The 13,497-nt window shown below is 52.4% G+C and overlaps 1 protein-coding gene across 7 annotated transcripts in view; it reads right to left on the bottom strand.

Moving 5' to 3' along the window:
- Positions 1-8,578: 8,578 nt before the first annotated feature.
- DNMT3A (DNA methyltransferase 3 alpha) overlaps positions 8,579-13,497 on the bottom strand; it is a 95,780-nt gene continuing 90,861 nt past the window's right edge. For all 7 annotated transcript variants that reach the window (XM_040622960.1, XM_040622961.1, XM_040622962.1 and 4 more), the window contains 4 exons: positions 12,908-12,993; positions 10,898-10,967; positions 9,958-10,076; positions 8,579-9,150 (listed from right to left, as the gene is read on the bottom strand). In XM_040622960.1, coding sequence (XP_040478894.1) covers positions 9,009-9,150; positions 9,958-10,076; positions 10,898-10,967; positions 12,908-12,993 — 417 coding nt within the window. In that variant the 3' untranslated portion in view covers positions 8,579-9,008. The remainder of the gene's footprint in view (positions 9,151-9,957; positions 10,077-10,897; positions 10,968-12,907; positions 12,994-13,497) is intronic.

A 13,497-nucleotide genomic window follows, 5' to 3' on the forward strand; every position in this document is an offset into this window, starting at 1 on the left:
CCGCCCACGGTCACACAGATTCAGATCCCAGAGTTCTAAATGCTGTTGTCTTTCCTGATTCAGTTCAGGGTACCTGAGACTTCGTAACCCCCAAACCTCCAGGCCCTTTCTTCCCAACCCAGCTGCACCCTCCTAGGATCCCCGCCGAGAGGAGCAAAATATGCCACTGAAGTGAACGGGCCTTGTTCTTCTAAAGCGTATTGGAACCAAAGAGAAAGGGAGCTTTGGGAGTGACGCCAGGAGCCTGTCACAGGAGAGACCTACTCCCCTCAGCTGTGACTTCTTTATGCCCCCATCTTCAACATACAGTCTCTTCGCTTCACTGAAGCCTAACACCCACATCCCCCAGAAGGACCCCCACTGCCCGTGCCTGCCACCTCTGGCCTTGCTCTGTGCCTTTGGCCTCCCCAACCCGCCAGCTCCCAGACAACCTCGTCTCCCTGCCTCCTCTACTCCACCCCAGCTTCACCGCATCAACCTTGCCGAGCCCAGGGAAGTTTCTCCAGAACCAGCAAGCCTGGGCCTGGCGATGCGCAGCCTCGCCACCCCACCTCGGGCAGACCCACCTGGGCAGTCCCATTGGGGCTGTGGGCCCTGTCACTTCACCACTGCCTGACTCCTGCCCAGCCCTGACCCTTCCCTCTCTTCCCTACTCCTCCACCATCAAATGGTACCTTGTTAAAATGCAGGAACTTCGCGAGGTGGTTTTTACTAATGAAATGGCCCCTGGAACGCCTTCCTGTAAGCTCTGGCCATACTGCCCATCTCCAGCTCAGGTGACACTGAGGCGGGTTCCATACTGATGACACCCTCCCATTTCTCCTTAGCCTTGGAACCAGAGTCTCAAAGATTCAGCGGGAATTCCATCCCTGCGGGCTTCTCCAGGTGGGCACTCCCAGTGAGCTCATTTTCAAAATTTAGTGACCAAACCATGTTGCTGCCACCTCCTGCTTCTAGCTACAGATTTCCTTCTCAGTGGGGAAAAAAATGCTTTGAGCCTTCACTTCCCCACTGGGATTAACACTTTTCTGAGTTGGTCCAACTAAGGACTCTGTTTTCTGAACTGAGAGCCGCAGGGCTGAAGATCGACTACGTGTCTGCTGAGCACTTGGAGGAAATCAGGCAAATGTGTCACGAGCCAACCAAAATCTTCATCTTTTTTGTCCCAGTACATCTCACTTCTGGGAATCTAGCTTTAGGAGAAAAAAATACAAAATATAGGGGGGAAAGAAAACCAACACATAAAGATATTTATTGCAGCTCTATTTATAGCTAAAATAAAATGCATATATATAGAAACAGATACTCAACAAGAAAATACCATGCAGCCATTTGAAAAAAAAAAAAGCATTCTACATCAACACTGAAAACGAGAGAAAAAAGTAGGATAAAAATGTACATTTACAATGTTGTAAAGAAAAGTGCCCATGAGAAAAGCTTATTTTCTCCAATTCTCCCTTTAGAATTTCTTTCAAAGCCGCCAACCAAGTGTTGCAGTCCTAAGCCTCTCCAAAGTCTAAGGTAGGAAAGAAACCTTGAATAATCCTCTCTTAAGAGAAACAGCCGTTGGCAGGGACTTGCTTGACACTAAGGAGACAGAAACACCACACGGAACGCCAGGGTCTTCGAGCTGAGAGGTGTCAGGAAGATCCTGTTCCTATGTGGGTTCAGATGCCGGTTTTTAGATGGTGGAGACTGGCAACTAGTGACTCAAAGAATCGTGAAGATGAAGGGGACATTGCATATGAATGGACTCTTCAATGCATAAGGCATGGTCCACTGGCAAGACAGTTCTGAGGAGGGGCCGCGCAGCGAGAGGAAATCAGACTCGGGGTTTCACGGAAGCCCAGTGGCATCCCCAAGTGGCTGTCTTAACTCTTAACTGCACTCCCAGAGGCCCCCGTGTCCTGCTGGCCAGGGGCAAAGAAGGATCTACTTTCAGGTGAGCTGAAACGGGCTGACTTCCTGCAGACTGGCCCCACTTCTGCCTGCTTTACGGAACGACCCAGAACAATCCCAGCCCCTCGGCCTTGCCCTGTCAACTGTTTGCAAACATCTCTCGATTCTTTTTTAGGCCAAATGCCTCTCTCCGTTCCAGGGTCCCCTGCACGGTCCAGATTGTCTACCTGCCAGAAACCCCCTAGGGAGGGGAACAGTGCCCGTAACCAAAAGCCCTCTGCTCATCTGACCCAGACACTGGCATGAGGCCCCCCCTCTCGCGGCTCCAGCCTGAAAATTCCTACCCCTCAGCCCCGGACAGAATTTGCTCCTCCAGCGACCTCGTCTCACTACGTAAGTTACGTTTGAGCTTCGAGTTGACCAAACTGTCCTTTTTTCCACCCAGTCTTACAGCCCCTATTTAACACTCACACAGGTGATGTTTTCAAGGGAGAAACTGCATTGTCTGGACCCAATGCCAGTCCCTCCCCACTTGGGCACTTGACCCTTCTGGGAAGGCTGTGAACAGTCATGTCAGGGGGAAGGAGACGCAAGACAAAAGGACATTATTACGGTGCTTTTTCCGTTTTTCTTTTTGCACAAAAACAGTCCATTTATTCAAGTGTTCTCCAGCACAAGTACATTAGAAAGGAGCTTTATTATATTCTTCTGGGCACAAAAAAAATGTGATGAAGGCGGAACTGACAGACTTTCTACATCTGCTGTACGCATTGACCTCTTTAATTATTTCATAAACAGCTATGTCACGAGCGTCACTTACACAGAGATACAACAGAACACCAGGGGACGGGGCTGGGGACCCACTCGGGGGGAGCCCCCCTCCCGCGCCCCTCCTTGGATGTCCCAGAACCAGACTGTGAAATGTACATTATTATTGTCAATAAATAGAGAAGCAACCCTAAAAAAAAAAAAAATACAGTGGTGAAAGGATGCTGGAACCAGGAAAACAAACAAACGAAAAAAAAAAAAACAACAACCCCAAAGGAGGAAAAAAAAAAAAAAAAAGGAAAAAAGAGGAACTGAAGAGAAAGGCTGGGGGAGGGGAGGGGCGGGGGAGGAAGTCCTGCATTTAGCTGCGTGGAATGTGGAGTAAAAGCGCTCTGCCGACGGGGTCAAAGCGGACTCGTCTGTAACAGTAAAAGGTATTACCAAGCCAGCTACAGAGTTTATTCTTCAGTATGAATACATGATTTCCCACAAATAAGTAAGCACCCCCTACTTCAATGCCTCAGCTAAAACACATGAAATCGCTCATTTAGTTTTCAAGTACAAAGTTAAAATGCCTTTTTAATAATAATATATCAGAGTAAAATAATAGTCTCTTTTAAACTCCACTACAAGAAAACAAAACAAACAGTCATTGTCCAGACAGCAGACTTAATTTAACAATATATATTTTTAATAAAATGTTTTAGCACCTTGTTGAGTCACCTCCTCCCTCTGCGTATTCTAAGAAATTTCGGCATTTTGGTTGGTGGTTGAATTCTGGATGCTATACAACCGAATTGGTCTGGGAAGTGAAATGGGACTGGTGTGAGGCTTTCGATTCCCTGCTCAGGTCCTCAGGCGTGGGGAGCTAGAGGCTGTGGGACTGGGGTGGAGGGCCTGGGGGGAGCCGCCCGCCCTCCCGTGGCCCTCGGGTGGAGCAGATTGGGGGGGGGGGGGTTTCCAGTTACCAGAGTTCCAGGAGTCCGTGGGCCTGCGTTCGGGCAATTCAGCCAGTCACAACTAGCAAAGGGAACCTTGTGTCCTTGTCCTTGCTGCTTTAGGTCCACCTGTCTCTCCCGCCCCAGAAGATCCCCCGCCTAGGGTCCTCGATGAGCGAGCAGTCACCAAGCAAAGGCCCGCCTCAGCCAGGTCTCTGAGACACACGGGGACAGGAGGGACTGGCCTCACTTCCCAAAGACACCCAGGCTTTCCTTCACCAAAATGTAAAGATTCGAGAGCTTCTGCTAGAACCATGGAGTCTATCCTTGCCATTAATCTCCCCTTCTCTCCTCCCGGATCCTGCGAACATGTGTCGTTAATCCCTGAGTCAGTAGGGTCACGCTGGGCGGCCGTGCTGGCTCCGGGTTAGGCCTCCACAACACCCCTCCATCCTGCGCTGGAGGAAAGCCTTCAGCTCTCCTGCCAAGGACAACTCTGGTGTCACCTCTAGTCACAAGCACTGGGAGCAACCGTCCTAGACAACACCCAAAGACAAATTCAGATCTCTCACCTCCTGGGATCAGAATGGGGCCTGGCTAGAAACTGTTCTTGCCAGAATCTTGGGTCTGCTCTTCCCCTGACGAAAGGAAACAGCTAGCTCTCTCCAGATCACAGTGCCAGGGGGGCCCCAAGGCCCTAATCCACAGCTCGAGGGGGCTCCTGCAAGTTTCCTAAAAACGACTCCTCTGAAAGGCACAGCGACCTCTGGCCAAGCAGAACGGCGACAGGAATTGAAACCCTCCTCCAAGATCGACTTTATGTATACTTAGATCATCAAACATGGGAAGACTCCGGATGGCAGTTTTCCTGGAGAACACACTTCCCAGATGGCTCCACGGAAATGCTCCTTCCCTGGCTCCTGAGACAGACCTTCCTGTGCCGGAGATGGTGCGTATTCCCATCTAGGCTTTCCCAAAACCACCAGCGAAGTGGGAAGGAAGGGGAGCCGGCCCTCACGAAACCAGTTCAGTGTCCAGCAGCCTTCCCTGCTGCCCGGTCTGCCTGTCCCAATCCACACCCTAGCGACTCACCAAGACTCCCACGGGCATCTCCACCAGCCAACCACTCCCAGGCCTGTCTCAAAAGCTAAGAGGTCCTGGATGCTCTTTGGGGAAGTTTGCTTTCTAGAAGAATGTTCAATAGCAGGAAGGTTCTGGGGTCTAGAGAGAAAAACAGATAGTAACACACTCATGGCATCATCTGCTGACAGCAAGAACCCTCTCCCCACCCAGTCCTCACCTGATGCTCCCCCAGCCTACTCTTCTCCAGCCAGTCCCACGGGGAAGGGGCTTAGCACCAGCCAGCTTGAGGCCCGGCCCACAGGGCTCAGCTGCTGCCTACGGGAGACTCACTTCCTCCTCAGACAGGCGACCGACGGCTCTGTGACCCTGGCACAAGCCCCCGGCGACCTCCCCCAAAAGCCACCGATCTCTTTGGCACCACCTTCTACTTGGCACCTGAAACGAATTGGGAGGCATCATCCTCGGTCCCTAGAAGCCCTGGTTTCCAGGGATAAATTTTATGAGAAAGAAAAATCCCACTGGTGAACATACTCCAGAATTTTCCCTAGGCCTTCTTGGTTTCTCCTTCTCCACACCTCTACCCTCAGCTTCACCCACAGCAAGTGTTAACGAGACCCTCCTTAATCCTCACACAATCCTGCCTCGCCAAAGCCCAGCCCTCCTTTAGAAGGCGACCAGATCCTTGTCCCCAGAAACGCCCCACCCGGGGCTAAAGCAGACCATTGCAAGCATGGGGCATGGTCAGGCTGGCACATTCCCAAGGTCCTCTGCACCCTCCCAAGTTCTACTGGGGGACCAAGCCCCTGGGGTGGGCTGGAAGAAAAGCTGGTGATTGTTAACTGTCATCTGGCCCATTCTGGGGCCTAGTCAGGTTGCTGGACCAGGATACTTAAGTCCTCTTAAGTATCAGCCACAACATCCAGGCCTCCCCCGAGCAAGTTGGCTGGCCCACACTAAGCCCTCAGACCTGCCGTCTCCACGGCTACCACACCAACACCCTGGGAGGAGCCTGGGCCACAGGGAAAGGCAAACTCCTTCATGTAAGCAGTGGACAAAAGGCCTAGGACAGCCAGGAGAGCTGGAAAGTCTGTTTGCAAAGGCAGGCCCATGAAGAGCCGGTCCTGACACTGGGGGCTGCGAAGACCTTAGCGTTGGCCAGTGGGGGAGGGAGCACCTTGGACTGCCTGAGGCAGCCCCTCCTCCCCACAGCCCTCCTGGAGTGGTGCTGGTGGACCCAGGCCAGGAAGATGGAGCCCGGCTGGAGAAGGAGGGGACAGGGCGAGCACCACGGGTTAGGTACAGGGATTCCAACGAGGGAGGGGCAGAGGTACCCCCCTCCTAGCTGCTCCAGCCCCAAGGGGGCCCACCATCGCCACCTGCCGTCATGTCACAGAGCTGGCAGGAAGCCGACTGGTGTGATCTTAAAAACCAATTTGACAAGGAAACGCGTGGCTTGAAGCCCAGGACCAAGCACCTCTAAAAGGCCCGTGAGACTGCGGCCACCAGCTGTGAGCTTACTCCTGAGCAGTGAGCAAGGGATTCAAAGCCTTGGTTTAGTTTTGTCACCAATTACTAATTTACTTTATTCAAAACATGAGTTTCACTGTCCCATTTTATTTTTATTTTTATTTTTTGTCCAATGGAAGCCCCCTGGCCAAGACAGACCTGGATGTCAATTTTATTTTGGTTGGGGGAGAATAGGTAGGGGGAGTCGAGGGCTGACTTGACTGGTGCCTAGAGTTGCAGGTCAGTATCACAGGTTGCTAACAGAAGAATCTTTTGACATCACCAGGGGCAAAAGAGATAGAATGCTACCTGCTAGAGGAGAGCACCTGCGGGAATAAAACCTCCTCCTTTTCCTGCCTTCAGCACCTAGCAACTTCTGGGATTGACAGTCTACCTGCAATCAGGGCAACAGAGGTAAAGAGCTGCAGGGCCGACGCCACAAAGTCCTGAATCCTGGGGAGAAGAGCGCTGAGAGCCCCCTGGCTGTGTGTGTGTGTGTGTGTGTGTGTGCGCGCCCATTCTGCATCGGTAGGAATCTGTTCCTGTGTATGCGTGTGGGATTGATTGATTGGTGTGGGGCTTATGTCTGCAGTGGGATCGGAGGCTCAGCACTCTGAGCCCCCTCGCCCCACTCCCCACTCCATAATATTTCTTATACATGACCCTATCTATGTATTTATATAGCGCCTATCACCGTAGGCCCTATCTTTCTAGGGATGCGAACTTGGGACCATGTGCTTGACAGCACACCTCCCAGCCCTGCCAGTCCCAGGAGGTGCCAACCCCCCTCCCATTATAAAATATATATCTCTATATGCCACATATCTACACCCCATCTATCCAGGCAAGCATCTGCCCGTTGGGCCCTCACCCTGGAGCCCCAGTGCCGGCCCTGCCTACCGCCAACACCAGGCCGCCTGCCTCGGTAAGGAGGGGGAACCAAGTGTCCGCGCACCTGGGGCTCCAGGTGCCGCCGGCCCCGGCTAAGAGCGCGGCTATCATTAGACCAAGTACTAGAAAAGAAATACACACCACTCCAATCATACACACGAGGAGAGAGATGGCCCGGTCCTCCCTCCAGCCCTGACACGCGTGACTCAGAGGAGGGGAAGTAGAAGAGAAGACGGACGCGCCCGGAAGGCCGGCCTCAGGGACTCCCCTGGCCGCCCAGCTGTCGCTGCGCCCGGTGGCCCACCTGGCCCGAGGGGTGGGGAGCCAGGGCACCAGGGCCACCGCTAACTTAGAAGCACCCTGCTCCCCGCACCTTGGTTTGAAACCGCAAGGGAGGGGGGTTGGGTTTTTGTTTTCTTAAAGAAAAATCTGAAAACAAACATAATTATAACCAGAACCATAAGAATAATTATAACAAAAGGTGTCATCAGCCTCCCAGTATAAAACTGCAGCCTTTGGAGATGACCAAAAACATCACATTCCAGGGGCCGGAAGCCGCCTTGTGCAGAGGGTGGATGGTGAGGGCCTCATAAAAGAACACACAAAAGGCGACTTAGACAGGAAAGCACCAGTACGTTTTGTATGTTTTTTTATTTGCTCCAGGTGGGGTTTTAACGGTCACTTGCCCACACTCTGGATTATTTCTGATCCCACCACAAGGAGCCCTCAAATCGGCTAATGTGAGAAATTGGGAATGAAGACCCCTTATCCTGCCATCTTGCCGAGGGAGTCTCCTTTTTGAAAAAAAATCAAAAGGTTATTGCGTGAGCCTGGATGAATCCCTCTCTCAGCTCTCCACGGTCCGACCCACCTCATCTCACCCCCGTTTTTTGGCAGGGAGAAGCAGGAGAACACGGGTCCCGGATTCTCCCCCTTCGCCTTGTTAAATACCCGGGGGGAAAGCCCGCCACGGCCACGATTCACCTTCAAGCTGCCTCCCTTCTCCATCCTTGGTTAAAACCCTTTGCACATAAGGCAACGTGGAAGCTGATGTTTTTACTCATCTCGCTGTTTTAAAGCACCATTATGAAGTCGGGTTGTACAGTAGTTAACAGTACCTTTTATATATATATCTCATATCTATCATATATATATAAACTGTAAACAAGAGGTAACAGCGGCTTCTAGAAACTGATTTTCTTCAAGGTTTCCTGTGTGGTAGGCACCTGAAATACTGTATAAAAGGGTCTTGTGTGTTCTGTCTCCCTGTTGCTAGTTGGGCTCTGTTCTGCATGACCAGGAATGGTGCTGGCAAGACAGCTCAGTGGCTGGGAGGGAACTCTGCCACTGGGTGTCACTATTTTCTCTCCCCTGCTTGTGCTCCTATCTGATCAGGCTAGAGACANNNNAAAAAAAAAAAAAAAAGATATATAGTAAAAAAAAAAAAAAAAAAAAATCCAATATATAGATTTCTATAGAATTTCCTTTTTTCCTTTTCTCCCAACCTTCCTCTGCAAGGTATTGTTACTATTCCTTGTCACTGAGTTTTGCTGCAATAAATCCTCTTGTTTCAGTCACAGCAAGAAACAAAAACCCAAACAAACAGAAAACCCCTCTGAAAAGAGTAGAAAACAAAAGGTTTGACCAAAAAAAAAGGGGGGGTGCGGGGGTGGGGGGGAGCTTGGTTTTGTTTTTAAATAGGACTGAAGATTAACATTGAAAAATCAGGAGATGATGTCCAACCCTTTGTGCAAGGCAAAGCCCTCCGGTACTTCCGCCTCTGGTTTTTGTTTTAAATTCCTTTTTCTCTTCTGGGTGCTGATACTCCTCTCCATCCTCATGTTGTTGGTGTTTTGTTGTGTTTTGTGTTTTTGTTTTGTTTGTTTAACTTTGTGTCACTACCTCAGTTTGCCCTCATGTCCCTTACACACAAGCAAAATACTCCTTCAGCGGAGCGAAGAGGTGGCGGATGACCGGCACGCTCCACGACCGGCCCAGCAGTCTCTGCCTCGCCAAGCGGCTCATGTTGGAGACGTCGGTATAGTGGACAGGGAAGCCGAACACCCTGGGGAGAAAAGGCAGAAAGGGCGGGGCTGAGCGCGGGCGGGGGCGATCCGGCGGGCTCCTCCGTCCTGGAGCGCCAACCACGACTCAGGCACCCTGCCACTTGCTGTGGGTCGGAAGGGAAGGAAGCCAAGCGCCACCCGGGAGTGGCCACACGATAGAAACAAAGCTAGCACTGCTGAAAGACCCCTCCGGGGCGTGCTGGGCCGGAGACGGGATGCAACGTGTACCTGAAACCTGTCGGTAATAAACACGCATCCCTAGGACCTCGCCCGTAAGAGCGAGACCTCGACGAAGGAGCCGGACTCTGGCCTGACCGGAGCCGCTCCAAGCTTCTGTTTGCTCTGGTCGTGTGTGTCAAAGGGTCGCTTTGGCTAAACTGCAGTCACACGAGGGACCAGGAGACCGTCTAGCCCGTGAGTCTGGTTTGCACCCAGTCAGGGAGTGAGGCTGCGTGGCCCACCCGGTCCTGTGCGCTGTCCTGGTTTGCAAAGTCCCCGAAATGAGCAGCATGAGTGGAGGGAGCTCCTGGAGCTGCACTGTTTCCACGGAGCTTAGCAGGACCTCTGGGAGCCACGGCCCCCTGAACCTACTCCTAGACTCCTCTGCCCCTGGGCCCGGCCTTACAACGCACAGGAGTGTCCCCCACCTCCCGGAACCTGCCTTGTTGGGAAATGCTTGGGGAGACCCGCTGCTCACACGGTATCTGTGGAAGCTACAGGCTCGGCCGGAAGGGGGAGCGATCCCTCCCTCACAGGCAGCAACCGCCACGCGCCACGCGCCCCAGGACACCAGCACGTGGTACTACCTTTCCATTTCAGTGCACCATAAGATGTCCTCTTTCTCATTCATGAAGACGGGGAAATGCTGGTCTTTGCCCTGCTTTATGGAGTTCGACCTAGTAGTAATGGTCCTCACTTTGCTGAACTAGAAGACAAGGAGAGGAAAAGAGCAATGAGCACTCATTCGCTGGCCATGAGTCTAACATGAGCACCAGGCACTTGCCGGGACGGGTGACTCAAGCACGGACAAGGCCTGGTCTGTGCAGGTGGCCAGGGTAAAGGCTCCAGCACGAGCCTCCGCAGACGCCACTGCCCTGCTCTTCTTCCCACTCTGAGGTCACCCGGCCATCCTTACTCCAGTCTCGCTGGCCAAGGACTTGAGAGGGAGCAGCTCAAGCCGCTGAGCTCCTAAGTCTTCTAAGAACGGGTTCTTTGCACCGGTGTAGTGACTTGCAGGCAAACGGATGCCAAATTACTCAGGGGCTCCTGACAGACACTTTGGGGGCGCCTGCAGTCCTGGATGCTGGCACCCACGCTCATGAAACCTGACGCCTGGTACACTCACTCCGGGGGATTTTTCCAGAGAGAAATGCGGCTTCCACATCACAGGAGAATGCGCCATCCTGAAGGCTCATGCGATAGGTCCTGGCCAAAAAATTTAAGAGCCCTAGCAGATTCAGGGACTTTGGCAAAGACTTCTTAAGTGTCTGCTTCTCACAGGACCAGCGGGCGACGCTCAGCGAGGACGGGCTGAAGACCAGGAAGGATTTCTGATCTCTCTCCGTGCCCTCCAGGCTCTCCCCTGGGCCCTCCCCTCTGGCCGACTGGGTGCATGACCCCATGCCACCTCCTAAACCGTGTTCTCCACACCACTGCGGACACTGCCCTGGAGAGCACTCAGGCTCATCCGGCGCTCTCTGCCCTTCTCCCTACCCCCCTGCGGAGGGCTCTGGCGCCAGGGCTAACCTTGGCTATTCTGCCGTGCTCCAGACACTCCTGCAGCTCCAGCTTATCATTCACAGTGGATGCCAACGGCCTAGGAGGCAGAAAGAGAAGGTAACGACAGAGACCAGGAGACCAGCAGGGATGCGGCCAGCAGCACCGGCCCAGCAGCCACGACTTACACAGAACGGTGGAAAAGGACCGTCGTCACCCACACACATCGTAACCCCCTTCAAACTCCCCCAGAACATATGCACACACACTGCAGCCATCCACGGACAGGACTGGTGGACCCAGGACTGCGTGCAAAGCAGGCTTGGTAGACCCAAGCGTCCATCCTTAAATGTAAATTCCACGGTGGTCTCAATCTACAAATAAGCAGATAACACCCGCCCACAAGAAGGAAAACTCAAATGACTTTTATGCCAGTCATCTTAAAATATACTGAGTTCTAAAAGTCTCTGTCACAGGGGCGTGGGGGGCTCAGTCAGTTAAGTGTCAGACCTCGGCTCGGGTGATGATCTCAGGGTCCTGGGATCGAGTCCCGCTTCGGGAGTCGGCACTGAGTGGGGCCGTCTGCTTGTCCCTCGCCCTCTGCCCCTCCCCCCCACACATGGGCTCTCTATCAAACAAACAAACAAATAAATAACATCTTTAAAAAAAAGTATCCATGACAAAGCAAGCTTTGAGGGTGATCAAACGTTCTGATTCTTGACCGTGGCGATGGCTGCACGGGTGTGTGCAACGGCTGACATTCATCCCAGCGCGGACCTTAACCGTGCAGTGAGAAAGGCTTTAATGTCTGCACGGTCCACAGAAGACTACAATCCTGTGACACTGAATGTGCCACTTCTTAGAGTGGAGCAGATCACTGAACATCACCTTTGGCTCTGACCTTTCCTGACATTTCACATAGCAGTCTACCTTCTCAGCGTGGGACCCACAGGGACCCATGGCCCAAGTGCAGGCCTCCGGCCTCCGCCCTGTTTATGCACACACCCCCCACATGGTACCTCTGCTCCGCCTCGAAGCTCAGAGCTCTAGAATCTTAGAATTGGAAGACGCAGGTGAGAACAATCCCATAAGACCAAGGAGACACTGAGTTCGTGGCTCCTATGGAATACTGGACTACATAACCCAGTCTACTCTTCCGGGACACAGGTAGGGCTGGGAAACGTAGGAGGTGGGACTCAGCGGTTTGCAGGTCAGCTATCCCCCGGACAGGTCTCCTTCCCATCAATAAGCCCTCACAAAAGCCAGCAGCTTTGTAAAGAAGATATGAGACTGGGGATGTTCCTACAACTTCATGCTAATGGACGAGAGGGAGAGAAAACTGAAGCCAGCTTAGATAATGTGAATAATTTATAGATATGGCAAGGTTGACAATCCACTCTTAGAACATTCTGGAAACATCCTGCATAACAGATATCCAGATTGGGTGGATCTCACTCTGCTCTTGAACTGCTGACTCTCAACCAGAATTCCTTTCTCCTCATCGGCCTTTTTATAATCCAACTAACACACTGAAGAAATGAAGTTATCTTCATTCCTGGATGTTAACATCTCTATTCATGTGACCTCAATGAAGAACAGCCTCCCAACAACGGACCTGAAGCCACAAGTGTGTGGCTAATAAGCAAAGCAGGACTCTCTAAGCTGCACGGAGCAGGTGTGGCCCAGCTGTGGGCACCACTCTTCCCCATCCCACCTCCACCCTCCACAGCCCCACCTCTGGAGACTGAGGACAAGCTGACTCTGGATACGTCACCAATGCACGAGAACCAACGATGTGACTCAGCAGCATGGGGACTCTCCTATTCCAACCGCTAGCTGTTGGTTTCTCAGGTATTTTCTATACCCTGACTCCCCTTCTCCCCCAAGGAGAAGGAAGCAGAGAAGAACACGGTAGAGCAGCAAGCTAGTCCGCAGGGGAGGGTGCCCAAGAGGGCCCACTCGGTGACCTCCTCCTCCTTGGGCCAAGCTGCCTACAGACACCAACCCGCTGCCACCCCAGGCCCGGGCACTCTCACCAACCTGTTCATACCAGGAAGGTTTCCCCAGAAGTAGCGGGCCCTGTGCGCAGCTGACACTTCTTTGGCATCAATCATCACAGGGTTGGACTATAAAACAGGAGAAAGAGTAAAGATGAGCGAGAGAGGAATAGCGGATGGGGCCAGGAAATTTTGCTGGTTTAGAGCTTTACAGCTTCAAAGGCCCTTGCTTACTCCTCTCTCAGGAAGCCACGCAGTAGGACAGCCTGAAGCCTCCAGGAAAAGCCATAATGGAACCCAGCCACATTCCACATGCTCTCATTAGAACATTCTAGACCTCTGCAGTCTAACTGCACGTTCTGTGACGATGGACATGTTTTCTGTCTGCACTGGTCAACGGAGTAGCTGCAGGTGGCTAATGAGTACTTGAAATGAGGCTCGAGTGACTGAGGAATTTTAATGTTAAATTCCACACGTGGCTGAGGGCTACCCTAACCAGTCTACACAGTTCTAGCTCACCCAGAGGCTCTGAGCAACAAAGTTCTAATGAGTGTGGACGTGTTCACTGGATGTCCAGGTTATGAGCCAAAAAGACACTTGCTCGCACTTAAGAACACCAGCTCGAGGTGTACC

The sequence above is a fragment of the Ursus maritimus genome, unplaced genomic scaffold (genome assembly GCF_017311325.1).
Source record: "Ursus maritimus isolate PB19 unplaced genomic scaffold, ASM1731132v1 scaffold_6, whole genome shotgun sequence".
Lineage (NCBI taxonomy): Eukaryota > Metazoa > Chordata > Mammalia > Carnivora > Ursidae > Ursus > Ursus maritimus.